Source organism: Cervus canadensis, chromosome 2, assembly GCF_019320065.1.
Source record: "Cervus canadensis isolate Bull #8, Minnesota chromosome 2, ASM1932006v1, whole genome shotgun sequence".
NCBI lineage: Eukaryota > Metazoa > Chordata > Mammalia > Artiodactyla > Cervidae > Cervus > Cervus canadensis.
This window is the reverse complement of record NC_057387.1, coordinates 311,816-330,569: the sequence shown is the minus strand read 5'-3', so window position 1 is coordinate 330,569 and position 18,754 is coordinate 311,816. Positions and strand designations below refer to the sequence as shown.

General features: G+C 38.9%; 1 protein-coding gene across 3 annotated transcripts in view; it reads left to right on the top strand.

Moving 5' to 3' along the window:
• TIPRL (TOR signaling pathway regulator) overlaps positions 1-18,495 on the top strand; it is a 76,900-nt gene extending 58,405 nt beyond the window's left edge. For 2 of the 3 annotated variants that reach the window (XM_043449817.1, XM_043449836.1), the window contains 3 exons: positions 14,114-14,209; positions 17,190-17,252; positions 18,198-18,495. In XM_043449817.1, the coding sequence (XP_043305752.1) occupies positions 14,114-14,209; positions 17,190-17,252; positions 18,198-18,341 (303 nt within the window). In that variant the 3' untranslated portion in view covers positions 18,342-18,495. The remainder of the gene's footprint in view (positions 1-14,113; positions 14,210-17,189; positions 17,253-18,197) is intronic. The other variant, XM_043449825.1, reaches the window with a different exon arrangement.
• The last annotated feature ends 259 nt before the right edge of the window (positions 18,496-18,754 follow it).

Sequence of the window (18,754 nt, the reverse complement as noted above, 5' to 3'; positions counted from 1 at the left end):
CTAATGGTTTGTATATTTTATTTATATTCTCAAAGAACCAGCTTTTAGCTTTGTTGGTTTTTGCTATGGTCTCCTTTGTTTCTTTTACATTTATTTCTGCACTAATTTTTATGATTTCTTTCCTCCTACTAACCCTGTGGTTCTTCATTTCTTCTTTTTCTAGTTGCTTTAGGTGTAGAGTTAGGTTATTTATTTGATTTTTCTCCTGTTTCTTGAGGTAGGCTTGTATTGCTATGAACCTTCCCCTTAGCACTGCTTTTACTGAATCCAATAGGTTTTGGGTTGTGTTTTTATTTTCATTAGTTTCTATGCATATTTTGATTTCAAACTATTAAAAAATAATTATCTGCTTTTATGTTGTGACTTTGTTGCTAAACTGAGATAGCTATAGTTATTTTCCTGCTTTCTTTACTTTTTCTAGCCTTTATATTAGAATAAAATGTTTAAAAACCTATTCTGATAAAGAATTGCAATTTTATGATTCTATCTGTTTATCATCTTGCTCAAAGTTTTGTGTATTTTTCCCATTTTATTTCTAGTAAAAGAGTTCCTTTTAACATCTCTTATAAGGCAAGTCTGATGTTGATGAACTCCCTCATCATTTGTTTGTCTGTGGAAGTATTTCTTCTTTGTATCTAAGTGATAACTTTGTAGGATAGAGTATTTTGGGTTGGCAGTTTTTAATCTTTCAGTACTTTGAGAGCATCCTTCTGCTCCCTCCTGGCTTCTGGGGTCTCGGCTTGGAGAGCTGCTAACAACCTGATGGGGGATCCTTTGTAGTTACTGTCCTTTCTTTCCATGGCTATCTTTAAAAGTTTTTCTCTGTCATTGACTTTCAACAGTTTTAATATTATGTCTTGGGGAAGGTCTTTTGTGTTGAAGAGATTAGGTGTTCTCTGAGCTTCATGGGCTTATATGGCAGCTCCTTCTCCAGGTTTGAGAAGTTCTCTGTTGTTATTTCTTTAAATAATCTCTGCTCCCTTCTGCCTGTTTTTTTCTTTTATGATTCCCATCATGCTAATGTTGCCCTTCCCAAAAAAGTTGCATAGCTCTTGTAGAATTTTCTTAGTTTTAAAGTGTCTTATTTCTCTTTCCTCTTCTATTTGTATCATTTCTAGCTATCTGCCATCGAGCTCACTAATACTCTTTCCCATATGCTCTTCTCTATTTCCAGTGTCTTCTAATGCATTCTTCATCTCATTTATTGAGTGCTTCTGCTCTGGAATTTCGGTTTGGTTTTTTTTTTTTTAGTTTCAGTTTCTTTGGTAAAGTATTCCTTCTCAGTTTTTAAAATTTCTGAGCACATTAAACTGCTTTTCTGGGTTTTCTTTTTTTAAAGTTTTCTTTTATTTTTATCTGGAGGATAATTACTTTACAGTATAGTGATGGTTTCTGCCATCCATCAAGATGAATCAGCCACAGGCATACACATGTCTGCTTCCCTCTTAAACCTCCTTCCCACCTCCCCCTCTATCCCATCCTTGTGGATTGTCACAGAGCACCAGCTTTGGATTCTCTGCACCATACAGCAAATTTCCACTGGCTGTCTATTTTACATATGGTAATATATGTTCAGAACTACTCTCTCAAGCCTTTTCACCCTCTCCCTCCCTCCTACCGTCTCCCTAATGCCTGCATTTCCTTTGCTGCCCTGCAGATAGAATCATCAGTACTGTCTTTCTAGATTCCATATAGATGCATTAATATCTGGTATTTGTCTTTTTCTTTCTGACTTAACTTCACTCAGTATATAATAAGCTCTGGAGTCATCCACCTCATTAGAACTGACTCAGATGCATTCTTTTTATGGCTGAGGAATATGCTATTGTGTATATATACCACAACTTCTTTATCCATTCATCTGTCAATGGACATCTAGGTTTCTTCTATATCCTAGCTATTGTAAATAGTGCATTGCAATGAGCTTTTGGGCACATGTGTCTTTTTCAATTTCAATTTCCTCAGGGAATATTCCTAGTAGTGGGATTCCTGGTTCATATGGTGGTTTTTGTCCTAGTTTTTAAACTAGGACATAAGACTCCGTACTGTCTTCCATAGTGACTGTATTAATTTACATTCCCACTAACAGTGCAAGAGGGTTCCCTTTTCTCCATATCCTCTCCAATATCTATTATTTGTAGATTTTTTGATGATGACCATTCTGACTGGTGTGAGGTGATATACCTCTGGGTAGTTTTGATTTGCATTTCTCTAAGAGTGATGTTGAGCATTTTTTCATCTCTTTATTAGCCATCTTTATGTCTTCTTTGGAGAAATGTCTATTTAGGTCTTCTGCCCACTTTTTGAGTGGATTGTTTTTCTGATATTGAGCTGCATGAACTGCTTCGACCTTTTGGAGATTAATTCTTTGTCAGTTGTTTCAGCTGCTATTGTTTTCTCCCATTCTGAGGGTTGCATTTTCACTTTACTTATAGTTTTCCTTCATTGTGCAAAAGCTTTTAAGTTTAATTAGGTCCCATTTGTTTATTTTTGTTTTATTTCATTACTCTGAGAGGTGGGTCATATAGGTTCATTCTGTGATTTATGTTTTAAGAGTGTTCTGCCTGGTTTCCTCTAAGAGTTCTATAGTTTCTGGTCTACATTTAGGTCTTTATTCCATTTCGAGTTTATTTTTGTTTTTGGTGTTAGGAAGTGTTCTAATTTCATTCTTTTACACATAGCTTCCCAGTTTTCCTGGCACCATGTATTGAAGAAACTGTCTTTTCTCTATTGTATGTTTCGCCTCCTTTGTCAAAGATAAGGTGTTCATAGGTGCGTGGATTTATCTCCAGGCTTTCTATCTTGTTCCATTGGTCTATGTTTCTATTTTTCCGTACGGTCTTGATGAGTGTAGCTTTGTAGTATAGTCTAAAGTCAGGAAGGTTTATTCCTCCAGCTTCATTCTTCTTTCTCAAGATTACTTTGGCTTTTTGGGGCCTTTTGTCTTTCCATACAAATTGTGAAATTGTTTGTTCTAGTTCTGTGAAAAATATCATTGGTGGTTTGATAGGGGTTGTGTTGAATCTATAGATTGCATTTGGTAGTATAGTCATCTTCATATTATTTATTATTCCAATCCAAGAACGTGGTATATTATTCCATCTGTTTGTGTCATCTTCAATTTCTTTCGTCAGTGTCCTATAGTTTTCTGAATATAGGTCTTTTGTCTCTTTAGGTAAATTTATCCCTAAGTATTTTATTCTTTTTGTTACAGTGGTAAATGGGATTGTGTCCTTAATTTCTCTTCCTGATTTTTCATTGTTAGTACATTGGAGTGCAAGAGATTTCTGTGTCTTAATTTTGATCCCACGACTACTATATTCACTGGTTTTTGTTGTTGTTCAGTTGCTCAGTCATGTCTGACTCTTTGCAACCCCATGGACTGCAGCATGCCAGACTTCCTTGTCCTTCACTGTCTCCTGGAGTTTGCTAAAACTCATGTCCATTGAGTCAGTGATGACATTCAACTATCTCATCCTCTGTCACCCCCTCCTCCTCTTGCCCTCAATCTTTCCCAGCATCAGCATCTTTTATAGTGAGTTTGCTCTTTGCATCAGGTGGCCAAATTATTGGAGCTTCAGCTTCAGCATCAGTCCTTCCAGTGAGGATTCAGGGTTGATTTCCTTTAGAATTGACTGTTTTGTTCTCCTTGCAGTCCAAGGAACTCTCAAGACTTCTCCAGCACCACAGTTGGAAAGTGTCAGTTCTTTGGCTCTCAGCCTTCTTTATGGTCCAGAGCTCACATCTGTACATGAATACTGGAAAAGCTATAGCTTTGACTAGATGGACTTTTGTAGGCAAAGTATGTATCTGCTTTTTAATACACTGTCTAGGTTTGTCATGGTTTTTTTTTTTTTTTCAAGGAGCAAGCATCTTTTAATTTCATGGCTGCAGTCACTGTCTGTAGTCATTTTGGAGCTGAAGACGATAAAGTCTGCCACTGTTTCCATTTTTTGCCCCTCTATTTGCCATGATGTGATGGGACCAGATGTCATGATTTTAGTTTTTTGAATGTTGAGTTTTAAGCCAGCTTTTTCCTTTTTCACCTTCACAAGAGGTTCTTTAGTTCCTCTTCGCTTTCTGCCATTAGGGTGGTATTATTTGCATGTCTGAGATTATTGATATTTCTCCCAGCAATCTTGCTCCAGCTTGAGCTTCATCCAGCCTGGCATTTAGCATGATGTACTCTGCATATAAGTTAAATAAGCATGGTGACAGTATACAGCCTTGACATACTCCTTTCCCAATTTTGAACCACTCTATTGTTCCATGTCCAGTTCTAACTGTTGCTTCTTGACCTGCATACAGGTTTCTCATGAGGCAGTTAAGGTGGTCTGGTATTCCCATCTCTTTAAGCATTTTCCACAGTTTGTTGTGATCCATGTAGTCAAAGTCTTTAGTATAGTCAATAAAGCAGAAGTAGATGTTTTTCTGGATTTTCTGGTGGCATCTTTAGGGTTTTCTATGTAGAAAATCATGACATATGTAAACAGTGAGAGTTTTGCTTCTTTTCCAATCTTGATTCCTTTTATTTATTTTTCTTCTCTGATTGCTTTGGTTAGGACTTCCAAAATTCTGTTGAATAATGGTGGCAACAGTGGAAAACCTTGTTTTGTTCCTCATTTTAGAGGAAATGATTTCAATTTTTCACCATTGTGAACAATATTTGCTATGGATTTGTCTTATATGGCCTTTATTATGTTGACTTATGTTCCCCCTGTGCATATTTTCTGGAGAGTTTTCATCATAAATGAGTGTTGAATTTTGTCAAAGAATTTCTCTGCTTCTATTGATATAATTGTATGGTTTTTATCTTTCAGTTTGTTAATATGGTGTATCATATTGGTTGATTTGAGAATATTGAAGAATCCTTCCATCCCTGGAATAAAGCCCACTTGATTATGATGTATGATCTTTCTATTATGTTGTTGGATTGTGTTTGCTAGAATTTTGTTAAGAATTTTTGCATTTATGTTCATCAGTGATATACTGGCTGATAGTTTTCTTTTTTTTTTTTTTTTCGGCACCTTTGTCTAGTTTTGGTATCAGAGTGATGGTGGCCTCATAGAATGAATTTGGGAGTTTTCCTTTCTCTGCAGTTTTCTGGAAGAGTTTGAGTAGAATAGGTGTTAGCTCGTCTCTCAACTTTTGGTAGAATTCGCCTGTCAACCCATCTGGCCCTGAGCTTCTGTTTGTTGGAAGATTTTTTATTAGAATTTCAATTTCCATGTTTGTGATTGGTTTGTTCCTATTTTGTATTTCTTTCTGGTTCTGTTTTGGAAGGTTATATATACTTTTCTAAGAGTTTGTACTATCCAAAATGCAGTACTTGGGTGCAACCTCAAGAATGACAGAATGAGCTCTGTTCATTTCCAAGGCAAACCATTCAATATCACAGTAATACAAGTCTGTGCCCGAACCACTAAGGCCAAAGAAGCTGAAGTTGAATGGTTCTTTGAAGATCTTCTAGAAGTAACACCAAAAAAAGATGTCCTTTTTGTCATAGGGGACTGGAATGCAAAAGTAGGAAGTCAAGAGATACCTTGAGTAACTGGCAAGTTTGGCCTTGGAGTACCAAATGAAGCAGGGCAAAGGCTAACAGAATTTTGCCAAGAGAACACACTGGTTATAGCTAATACCCTCTTCCAACAATACACGAGATGATGACTCTCCACATGGACATCACCAAATGGTCAGTACCAAAATCAGATTGATTATATTCTTTGGTTCCAAATTGGGAAAGGAGTACATCAAGGCTGTATATTGTCACCCTGCTTATTTAACTTATATGCAGAGTACATCATGTGAAATGCTGGGCTGAATGAAGCACAAGCTGGAATCAAGATTGCTGGGAGAAATGTCAATAACCTCAGATTTGCAGATGACACCACCCTTATGGCAGAAAGTGAAGAACTAAAGAGCCTCTTGATGAAAGTGAAAGAGGGGGGTGAACAAGCTGGCTTAAAACTCAGCATTCAAAAAAAATGAGATCATGGCATCCAGTCCCATCACTTCATGGGAAATAGATGGGGGAACAATGAAAACAGGGACAGATTTTATTTTGGGGGGCTCCAAAATTGGTGCAGATGGTGACTGCAACCATGAAATTAAAAGATGCTTGCTCCTTGGAAGAAAAGTTATGACCCACATAGACAGCATATTAAAAATCAGATGTATTTCTTTGCCAACAGAGGTCCATCTAGTCAAAGCTATGGATTTTCCAGTAGTCATGTTTGGATGTGACAGTTGGACTGTAAAGAAAGCTGAGTGCCAAAAAGTTGATGTTTTTGAACTGTGGTGTTGGAGAAGACTCTTGAGAGTCCCTTGGACTGCAAGGAGATCCAACCAGTTGATCCTGAATGAAATCAGTCCTGAATATTCATTGGAAGGACTGATGCGAAGCTGAAACTCCAATACTTGGCCACCTGATGCAAAGAACTCAGTCACTAGAAAGGCCCTAATGCTGGAAAAGATTGAAGGCAGGAGGAGAAGGGGACAACAGAGGATGAAATGGTTGGATGGCATCACTGACTCGATGGACATGAATTTGAGCAAGCTCCAGGAGTTGGTGATGGGCATGGAAGCCTAGTGTGCTACAATCTATGGGGTCACAAAGAGTTGGACAGGATTGAGCAAACGAACTGAACTTGAGAAATTTATCCATTTCTTCTAGGTTGCCCATTATATCAACATATAGATGCTGGTAGTAGTCTTTTATGATCCTTTTGTATTTCTGTGTTGTGTGTTGTAATTTTACCTTTTTCATTTCTAATTTTAATGATTTGAGTCTTCTTTCTGTTTTTCTTGATGAGTCCGGCTAACCATTTGTCAATTTTAATTATCTTCTCAAAGAACCATCTTTTAGTCTTATTGATCTTTGATATCGTCTCCTTCATTTCTTTTTGATTTATTTCTCTGATCTTTATGATTTCTTTCCTTCTACTAACTGGGTTTTTTTAAATTCTCCTTTTTCTAGTTGCTTTAGGTGTAAAGTTAGGTAGGTTGTTTGATGTCTCTTGTTTCTTGAGATAGGCTTGTATTGCTATAAACTTCCCTCTTAGCACTGCTTTTACTCCATCCCATAGGTTTTGAGTTGTCACGTTTTCAATATCATTTGTTTCTAGGCCTATTATGATTTTCTTTTTTATTTCTTCAGTGATCTGTTGGTTATTCAAAAGCGTATTGTTTAGCCTCCATGTGTTTATGCTTTTTCTAGTTTTTTTTTTTCTGTAGTTGATATCTAGTCTTACAGTGTTGTGGTCAGAAAAAAATGCTTGAGATGATTTTGATAGCTTATGGTGAACGGTGTTGGATCCCTGGTCTCTGAATAAGATTTAGCTTTGGAACCAAGGACCAAGCTTGATCACTCAGAGCTTTTGTTGGCAGAAGCTTTATTACAGTGAGAAAGGACAGAGAAAGCTTCTGACACAGACATCAGGAGGGGGTGGAGAGTGCCCCACTCACTATGCTTATCAAGGCCTTACACACTTGTACCAGACTCACTTCCACAGCATAAACCTTAAATTAACAAGCTTAGAGGTAGACCCACTCCCACAACTAGGTCTTAAGATAACAAGATTAGTCAGAAGGTTCTTGATAAGAAGGAGAGGTGTCCTGGAGCAAGATACATTGTTGTTATATAATCATTACTACAGAGTTTAAGGAAAAACATACCCTTGACCAAGATGAGTTGTTTTGTCTAGATCTGGGCTTAAACAAAGTTAGTCTTAAAGATTGTCGTAACAACTCAGAGTTTAAGATAAAAAGTCTTATGTGACTAAGACAAAGCAGTGTAGAAAAGAAAAACTTTCTCCTCCTTGAGGGCCCTGGACCCCTTCCTCCTCCTTAGGAGCCCCAGACTCCTTATCAACCTACCAAAGAATTAACTCTCTCAATTCCAGGTTTTTTTTTTTTTTTACCAAGGCTTGATTTACAGCCCAAGATGTGTTCCATCTTGGAGAATGTTCCATGTGCACTTGAGGAAAAAGTGAAATTGTTCTATTGTTTTTGGATGAAATGCCCTGTAGATACCAGTTAGGTCCAACTGGTCCAATATATTGTTTAAAGCTTGTTTTTCCCTATTTTCTGCTTGTATGATCTGTTCATTGGTGTGAGAGGAGTATTAAAGCCCCCTACTATTACTGTGTTACTGTTGATTTCCCCTTTAATAGTTGTTAGCATCTGCCTTATATATTTAGGTGCTCCTATGTGCATATATATTTGTAATTGTTACATTTTCTCCTTGGATTGATCCCTTGATTATTATGTAGTGTCCTTCTTTGTCTCTTGTAACAGTCTTTATTTTAAAGTCTATTTTTCTTGCTACTCCTGCTATCTTTTGATTTCTGTTTTCATGGAATATCTTTTTCCAGCCCGTCACTTTCAATCTGGTCTGAGGTGGGTCTCTTGTAGATAGCATATATAGTGGTCTTATTTTTGTATCCATTCAGCCAATCTGTTGTCCTTTGGCTAGAACACTTAGCCCATTTACATGTTTGATTAATATGGGTCTTGGCATGTTTCTCCTTGGGTTTATCCTGTATGGTGGAGAAGGAAATGGCAACCCACTCCAGTACTCTTGCCTGGAAAGAGGCAGAGTACTGCCTCCTGGATGGAGGAGCCTGGTAGGCTACAGTCCATGGGGTTGCAAAGAGTAGGACACGACTTCACTTTCTCTTTCACTTATCCTGTATCGAACTCTCTGGGTTTCCTGGACTTGGGTGGCTGTATCTTTTCCCATTTTAGGGAAGTTTTCAATTAAAATACCCTTAAATATTTTCTCTTGCCCTTTCCTTTTATCTTCTGGGACCCCTATGATTTGAGTATTGGGATGCTAAATGTTGTCCCAGAAGTCTCAGAGACTATCCTCATTTCTTTTTTATTCTTTTTTCTTTAATGCAGTGTTCAGTGGTGTGTTTTAGGGTGTTTATGGGATCAGTATGGCTTTGGGCAGCCTGTCTGCTAATGTGCCAGGGTTGTGCCTCTCTTTTGCTGAAGGATTGGCATAGGGTGTCCAGCAGTGGAACTTGCTGAGTTTTAGGTGGGGCTTGGTCTTAGTGTTGAGATGGAGGCCTTTGGGAGGGCTCTCACCTATTAATGTCCATGGGGTCAGGAGTTTTGGTGATCCAAAGTCCTGGGAGTCAAGCCTCCTGCATCTGGGGTTCAGGTCCGACTCCTTACAACAGCATCAAGATTTCACAGTCCACATAGCACAGAAGACAAAATGCCTAGACTAATGGTGAACCAGCTCTCAAAAGCCAAGAACACCCAAAGAGATTGGCACACTGACATAGGAAAAAGGGGGAGGAAAATGAAGAAAAGGCTGTGAAGAGGAGTCGAAAGACAGCAATCAAGCTAGTGATCAAACCCCTCAGTGAAAATAGATACTAAAAATTAGATTCTTAAAGATACAAAATTAAAAACAAAAAGTCAAAAAGCAAAAATCAGAAACATGGAATTTATTTAAAAAATAGAGTTTTTTAATGGAAAAAGTAGGTTATAAAAATAAAAACTAAAGGATTAATAAATAACCATATTAGGACAATATGAGAAAATAATTTTTTAAAAGGGGAAAAAAACAAATATATATATATATATAGAGAGAGAGAGAGAGAGAGAGTGATAGTGAGAGAAATGTCCAAATGATTCTTCCTTTGTCCTGCTCCAGTCGATTTGCCTACCCAGAAAGGCCTCCAGTATTTCTAGAAAGATCTTGACCTGTTGTGGGCATCTTCCGTTGCTCCAGTTTGTACTTGTTCTCAAAATCTACAGTTACCTCTAAAGCTTACGGCCTCAGGCTTAGAGTGGAAATGTAAACCATTGCACCTGCCACTTCCAGGGCAGTTTCTCCTTCTTTCCTTTGCTTACACAGCCACTGGCATTCTGCTTTGGTTTGGAGCCCACCTCTCCTTATAAGGTGCCTTACCTCTGGAAGAGGTCAGTTTTCATTCTGATCCCAAAGAAGGGCAATGCCAAAGAATGTTCCAGCTAGTGTACAATTGAGCTCATTTCACATACTAGCAAGGTCATGCTCAAAATCCTTCAAACTAGGCTTCAACAGTACATGAACTGAGAATTTCCATATGTAAAAGTTGGATTTAGAAAAGGCAGAGGGACCACAGATCAAATTGCCAACATCCATTGGATCATAGAGAAAGCAAGGGAATCCCAGAAAAACATCTACTTCTGTTTCATTGACTATGCAAAAAACCTTTGACCTTGTGGATCATAACAAACTGGAAAATTCTGAAAGAGATGGGATTGCTGGACCACCTTACCTACCTCCTGAGAAACCTTTATGCAGGAAAAGAAGCAACAGTTAGAACTGGAACATGAAACAATGGACTGGTTCAAAATTGGGAAAATAGTATGTCAAGGCTATGTATTGTCACTCTGCCTATTTAACTTATATGCAGAGTATATCATGTGAAATGCTGGGCTAGATGAATCACAAATTAGAATCAAGGTTGCCAGGAGAAATATCAACAACCGTAGATATACAGATGATACTATCCCAAAGGCAGAAAGTAAAGAGGAACTAAAGAACCTCTTGATGAAGGTGAAAGAGGAGAGTGAAAAAGCTGGCTTAACACTCAACATTCAAAAAACTGAGATCATGGCATTCGGTCTCATCAGTTCATGGGAAATAGGTGGGCAAAAAATGGAAACAGTAACAGACTTTATTTCCTTGGCTCCAAAATCACTGTGGACAGTGACTGCAGCCATGAAATTAAAAGATGCTTGCTCCTTGAAAGAAAAGCTATGACAAACCTAGACAGCATATTAAGTATAGTCAAAGGTATGATTTTTCCAGCAGCCATGTACAGATGTGAGAATTGGACCATAAAGAAGGCTGAGTGCCAAAGAATTGATGCTTTCAAACTGTGGTACTGGAGAACACTCTTGAGAATCCCTTGGACAGCAAGGAGATCAAACCAGCCAATCCTAAAGAAAATCAATCCTGAATATCCCTTGGAAGGGCTCATGCTGAAGCTGAAGCTCCAAGATTTTGACCACCTGATGTGAAGAGCTGACTCATTGGAAAAGACCCTGATGCTAAGAAGGATTGAGGACAGGAGGAGAAGGGGGCCACAGAGAATGAAATGGTTGGATGGCATCACTGAATCAATGCACGTGAGTTTGAGCAAATTCTGGGAGACAGTGAAGGACAGGGAAGCCTGGCATGCTGCAGACCATGGGGCTGCAAAGAGTAGGACACGACTTAGCGACTGAACAAAAACTGCTTGTAAGTCTCTCTTCTGTGTCCTTCACCTAGACATGAGGGGGTGAAAATAGGAGCTTATTAGGGCTCACTTGCTCAGTTGTGCCGGGATGGGGGAGGGGTAAGGCAGATGTTGTTAGGGTGTGTGAGGAGTGCTCGCCACAGCTGGTCCTTGCTTGGTCCCTGCGGGAGGTCCCCAGTCTGAGGCAAGTTGTGCACTTCCCCAGGGGAGTTGGTCCTGGTGTTTGGCAGAGTCGTGCTGCTCAGGCTCCCAGGAAGACGTGGGTAGCAACCCTTAGCCACTCACAACTTGGCGGTAGATGCAATCTCTGGGTTCGGGACCTTAGTGGCCCTCTACCTTCCACCTCTGGCATTTGCACCTGCCTCTCTGCCTCTGGGGCCATAGACCACTGCCATCTTGCCCCCATTTGGTATTCACTAGGGTTGTGTCCTTTTTTTCTGTAAGCGTGCAGAACTAGAGTGAAGCATTAGAGTCTTCCCATGGGAATGATCTTTTGCTTCTCTGGCATTTTCCCAGGTCTGCCTCTGCAGTGTCTTGTTAGCACCCCCAGAGTATCCTCACGGCAGTCAACCCTGATCCTTTCCCTGAGGACCAATCCCCAAGGGCTGAGCCTCTGTGCCCAGCCCCTACTCAACTGTGGGGAGACGCGAGTGTGAGCTGCTTCTTGGCTAGGAAGTGCCAACCAGTGCAGTCTCTGTGGTGAATTTTCTCCAGTTTGCCTTCAGAGCACCTGGCTTGCTGTGTTCCCCTCTGAGGTTCTGAATCTTCCCCCTGACCCCGCCTGTGAGGGGGTGTCCTAGTGTGCAGAAACTTTTCCTCCTTCATAACTCCCTCCCCGGGAGCCCCCCAGGGGCTCAGGTCCCCGCCCGGAACTCCTTTGTCTCCCTTTTTGTTTTTATCTTTTGCCCTACCTTATTCTGAGGAGATTGGTTTGCCTTTCTGAAAGTCTGGGGTCCTCTGTCCGCATTCAGAAGATATTCTGTGGGAATTGTTCCACGTGCAGATGATTTTTTTGATATATTTGTGGGGGAGAAGTTCATCTCCCTGTCCTGTTCCTCAGCCATGTTAAAGCTCCCTCCTCTGAGTTTTCTTAAATCTCATTAAGTTTCTTCACAATAGCTACTTTGAATTCTCTACCAGTTAGATTGAAATATTCTGTGACTTTTAGTTTGGTTTCTGGAGATTTGTCATTTTCTTCTTGTGGTGTAGAATTACTGTGGTTCTTCATGGTGCTTGATGAAGTGCTCCTCTGCTGGTGTCTTTAAATAACAAGTTAAAAGTGAGAGCGCCTTCTTTTGTTTTCTGGTAGGTGGCACTATTGACTTCCGTCCCTCTTGACTTGCCTGGTGGCTCAGATGGTAAGGAATTTGCCTGTAATGCAGGAGACCCGGGTTCATTCCCTGGGTTGGGAAGATCCCCTGGAGAAGGAAATGGCACCCCACTCGAGTCCTCTTGCCTGGAAAATCCCACGGACAGAGGAGCCTGGTGGGCTGCAGTCCACGGGGTCCCAGAATGGGACAGACTGAGCGCCTTCACTTTCGCTTTCAGGCGGCACTGTAACACAGGCTCTGGTTTCTCTTGGCTGTGCTGCTTCTGGTCGTGTTTGAGAATTGGCGCTCTCCACACGTGGTAAGAGGCATGGCGCTGTGCCTTCTTTGGCTCTTCTTGTGCCTCTGGGTTAGCTACTGCTTTGCTTCTGTTGGAGCTGCTGTGTCGTGGGCATGGTGGGCTCTCCCTCGTGTCTGGGATCCCCGAGACATCGGCTCTGCTCTGGAGGAGGATGATGATTGGAGGGGAGCAGGGTTGTGCAGTCACCTCCACCATGTTGGGTGCTGTGAGCGTCTTGGGCTCTGCCGTTGCAGACTGGGGGCAGGTCTTTGGGTACGTCAGCCGCTGGAGGCAGAGTCCTAGGCCCTGCTGCTACTGCTTCCCAGGCACCCATGCCCACAGGTGCTCCCACATTCAGGACACCAAAGTCATGTGTGCCGCTCCCCCTGCTGCTGGGGTTTCTGAGGCTGTGGGCTCAGCTATCGCAGACATAAGGCTGGGATTGCAGGCACGGACTCCACTGTTCCTTTGGTTCTGCCCCTCCATATGTTCCAGTACACCCACCAATAGATGTATAGATGTGTGGAATTCTCCATTGACTGATTAAGTTGGGCACAGGTATACTTTTGTTCAGTTGTGGATGTTTTGCAGGTTGTAGGTTGAAGGGGAGAAACAAAGGTAACCTTGTTTCTGACAGCATTCCTATGAGGTTTAAAGACCTGAAGATCCCACACCCTATCCATCCCCTCCCTTCCTGACACCAGGACCCACACTCCACTTATTCTGACTTTCTTCAGTGGTAATACTTGGAAAACAGAAATGTGTAGATGTGACACAGGTCAGAGATGTTAAGAACATGTTATAATGATCTCATAAACCAGACCTTGGCAGTATAAAATAGTAAATACTTACTTGGTTGTGTTGAATTAAACCATACCATTAAAGGCCTCTTGTCTTTACGTAAAGTTAATGAAAGACGAGTAGCAACAAAGAACTAGGTTGTTTTCTCATTTTTATATTACTGATATTGACATTTACTATAAGTGTCATTTTTTTAATAGTGAACATTATAATTTTCATATTATATAGGTATGTTTTAAGTCTTTAACCTCATTATCTTTTGACATAGAAAAAATATTTTTCTATTACAGGAAGCTGTTTGTGTTATGTTACATAATATAAACAGGTTTTCAGTTTTGGTTGGAACTAGGGCAAAGACCTCTAGTTGAGAGATTTTATGCCTTAAAATTTTTTTTCTTTTAGCAAATTAATAAAATATTTAATTTTCATTAAAATATTGATATACTTTTTTTCTTTTCCAGAGAGTAATGCCTTCTAGCTTTTTCTTGCTGTTGCGATTTTTCTTGAGAATTGATGGGGTGCTTATTAGAATGAATGACACAAGACTTTACCATGAGGTATCTCTTCTTATTTAGAGAATATACTAGTTAATATTTGGCTTGTTCATGTTACGTTGTCGGTCTGACAGTTTGAAATTCAACAGTGCTTTATGTTATATGGTTATCCATCTAACCTTTAAGATTGAGTGTTTCACATTCACTGTTGACTGCACAGTTATCAAAACATTACATCTTCTTTTCCAAAAGTTCTAGTAGCTGAAAATGTTTTTCTAAAAGGCATTTCCATTAAGGGGAGCCTAATGCTTTTTTAAAAAAATTGTGTTTACTCTGTTTAATCTGTTTCAGAAAACTATCCCTTAACTCTTACTTTTTTTTAATAGTATGTGTTATTTATGTGATGTCCTGATATTAGAAATATCAATCACATAGCCTCCAGAAATTTGTATCATCCCATCATTTTAATAGTTGTTTTAATGCTTGGAAGTTCTATGTTCTATTTCAAGGAATTGTTAACCTACAAGATTCTTAAAAAATAAGTGAAGAAAGTATAGGGAGGCTTAATTGAGTCATAAAAACTCTTCTAGTAGCTTATAGCAGCCTATCCTTTTTTTTATTTTTTTTTTCAGCCTATCCTTTTTAAATGAATTTTTGACATCAGATTTGTGATCATACAGAATGATAAATAAGAGACCATCAGAATGACAAATGAGAGAAGACCCCACCAGTATCAGTCACAGTAATTGTAGTAATAGTTAACTTTCCTGATAATCCTATAAAATAAATATTATGATTATCTCTGCTTTATAGCTGAGGCAACTAAGGCAAAGAGAAATTAAGTAAATTGCCTAAGTTATACAATCAATAGGGCTTCTCTGATAGCTCAGTTGATAAAGAATCCACATCCAATGCAGAGAACCCAGTTCGATTTGTGGGTTGAGAAGATCCGCTGGAGAAGGGATAGGCTACCCACTCCAGTATACTTGGGCTTCCCTTGTGGCTCAGCTGGTAAAGAATCTGCCTGCAATGCGGGAGACCTGGATTCAATCCCTGGGTTGGGAAGATCCCCTGGAGAAGGGAACGGCTACCCACTCCACTATTCTGACCTGGAGAATTCCTTGGACTGTACAGTTGCAAAGAGTCGGATGTGACTTTCACTTTCACTTTTTTGCATACAATTAACAGGTGGCAGAACTGGGATTTGAACTCAGTAAGATAGAATTGAATTGGTATTTTCCTTTTTTTATGGCCACAATGTGTGGCCTCTTGGATAGCTCCCCAACCAAGGATTGAAACCCCCACCCCGGCTACCTTCAGTGGTAGAAGCTTGGAGTCTTAACCACTGGATCACCAGGAAAGTTCCTGGATCTTTTTCTTTTCAAAAGTGATAGCAAAGTACTAAAAATAGGCTATATTTTACTGCCTCAGAAAAAAATGAAATTTGCATTTTTAGAAATGCTTGCACTTTAGCTCAGAAATGTTGATTTCTTTTCAGGGTTTATCCTCAAAAAGATTCTTATATTCAGTAACCCACAAATTTCAATTAGGCAGATGTATAGAGTTGTGTCTGTGTGTGTGTATATATATATGTGTGTGTGTGTGTGTGTATATATATGTATGTATTCATGGAAATGCTATTGTTTGTAACAGTTCAAGGATTTTCCAGGCAAGAATACTGGAGTGGGTTGCCATTTCCTTCTCCAGGGGATCTTCCCAACCCAGGGATCGAACCCAGGTCTCCTGCATTGTAGTCAGACGCTTTACCATCTGAGCTACCAGGGAAGCCCCAAAGGAAAGAAGGAAAGTGCTTTAATAACCATTGAATGAATATTGATTAAATGGCCATTTATATCCTGTTAATCTGCTACAAATAGACTGCCAGATATTTCTCCAGCAAAATTGGATTTATTCAGGATCAGCTGAAAATTGCAGTTTGGGATCTGTAACCATGGTGAGCCATGTGCAAGCCCCTGCCTGGCAAGGGAAGGAGAATACTTCTGTAGACTGGAAAAGGAAGGTGGGATGGCTATAGGAAACTGAGAGTCCATGACCTTCCATTGGCTGATTCCTTGCTAGAAACTCAGAGGAGTCTGTCTTTTTTGTTGGGCTTTGCTATGGTTGCAGGATGTGAGAGCCCCCCGTGTTAGTCTCCAAACTGTGTTTAATTGAGGTTTCTATTTTTAACTTTTTACAATTCATATCGTAGAAAATATTCAACCATTAAAATTAGTGGTTGATTTGAAGAGATGTACAAGTTAATATTGACTTTTAAGGTGCAAGTATGAATATAAGATTTTCTGTAGAGATTTCTAAATGTTGAGGATAGTGTTATCTGTAGAATTTGTGATTGTTGATGATTTATACTCTTATGTTTATATTATTTGATTTTTTTACAATGAGCATCAATCTTTTTGTTGATATAGAAGATTGAAACTTTAAGGGAATGTAATCTTGTGATTTTTTTCTCTTATTAAATAATGTTTACCAGAAACCAAATTATAATAAATTGCTTTCTAAAACCTCCCTTTAAAAAATCTTAAATGGGAAAATTGAAGTATTGAAAAAGTGACTATAAATAAGCAATTTAACAAATTTTTAGAAATAGGAAAGAATAAAACTTGTTTAAGCTTTCTTCTTTTTTTTGAATATAAGGGTAGCCACAGTTATGTAGGTAGATGCTAGTATAGCTTAAGGAAAAGGTGTGGTTCCAAACTTGAAATGATATTTAAATCTCTAACATATCTCATTACAAATATATACATTTTCTTTCAGAGTAAAACCTTTGCTTGTGTTTCCCTTACATGATAATTATTAAATATGTTTACATATGTGTATCTGATATTACTGTAATTTATACAGATTGGAATTAATAATTCAGAATTCTTGAATTAGTTATCTTAACTGTAGAATTAGCTGGTCTCGCCAGACTTAATGCTACTTTCACAACCTGTTCTAAAATGCAGGCGATTCTATTTAATAGGAAAGATTTTGTAAATCAATATAAATAAATTTATTGTGATTTTTTTATTTTTAAATATAGGCTGACAAGACCTACATGTTACGAGAATATACATCACGAGAGAGCAAAATTGCTAATTTAATGGTACAGTATTTAAATATAAATTTTTAAAAGTTAAGTTTTAATATTTTATTTTAGGTGTGGTATCCTTCCATGTCCCACCCATCCACCAAACCTGTATCCCTAAATCCATTCATTAACCTAATAGGTAGGTAAATTCTGCTGAAGTATATATTTTTTCTGGTACTTACCTCAATTATAGTTAGAGTTGTTAGGTATCTTAGTCATCATCCAACCCAGTTTCCACTTGTATTCTGGGAAAACTGAGAGCCAGAGGTGTGACTTACTCCAGCTCTTACCACTGGTTGGTGGTGGAGCTGCAATAGGATGTTCCTTCTACTACTTATTTTGGGGGGCATAATACCCTCTTCTTTTTTTTGCTCCCCTGGAACTTGTAAAGGGCTTCTGCAAGTCTACAGGAGTTAATAATGGCTTGTTTAAAACGTGATACCTTCCTGCTAAATTGACATTTTTAAATTCACCCTTAGTGCTTATTTCTATCTGTATGTATTGGGTTGGCCAGAATGTTTGTTTGGGTTTTGATGTTAAGATGTTATGGAAAGATCTGAACAAACCTTTTGGGCAACCAAATAGAATATGTATGAGTTAGAAAAGTTACTTAGAGTCTATTGTAGACTACATATTGGCATCTAACTGAAGACTGGTGCTCTCAGGGTACAAAAGTAACAGGAAAAGGGACTTGGAGTAAGATGTATTAAATTCTTAGAACATTTCATGGTGCATTATAAATGACATCTCCCTGTGATTTTTGAGGAAACCCTGTAGTAACAGAGCTAAATGAGTCAGTAACAAGAGATATTATTAGGAGTACCTAATGATGTTCCTTATATACATATACTGTACCTCATTTTAAAATTCTCATGCTTTAGGAATGCTTGAGCCAAAGCATTTCCAAAATTATCAATGTAGTGACTTTATATATGCTAATATGATTTATGTATTTCCTAGCATGTTTCACCTTCCCTCTTCACGGAACCTAATGAAATATCACAGTATTTACCGATAAAGGAGGCAGTTTGTGAGAAGCTAATGTTTCCAGAGAGACTTGATCCTCGCCCTGCAGACTCAAAAGAGTGTACACCTGTGGAATAGAATGTGTTATAACATATACTCACTGTGAAATCTGACTGGCTATTTGGAGGGGGGCATTTTTATTTTGAGAATTAATTGCCTTGTCTATGTGCAGATTTTCTGTAACCTTAAAGGAAAAAAAAATAAAGGATTGTTGCAGGCAGATTCCACTCAACTGCTGTTTGTACCCTGTCTTCAAATTCATATTCCAGGAATTTATATTCTCTGGGATTAAGTTCAGATTTCTAAATTGTAACAAAGCGGAGTCTCACTAAGAAGGTGATGTGTGTATGTTTCTGAAGGAGTGAGCACAACCTGCATCTATGATGAAACGCTATCTTCTGCCATGAGGAGAGGTTATTTTAAATCGCTCAAACATAGCACGTTGTGGCTTTCGTTGGATTCCCAATCATGCACATTGGTGTAGCTTAGTG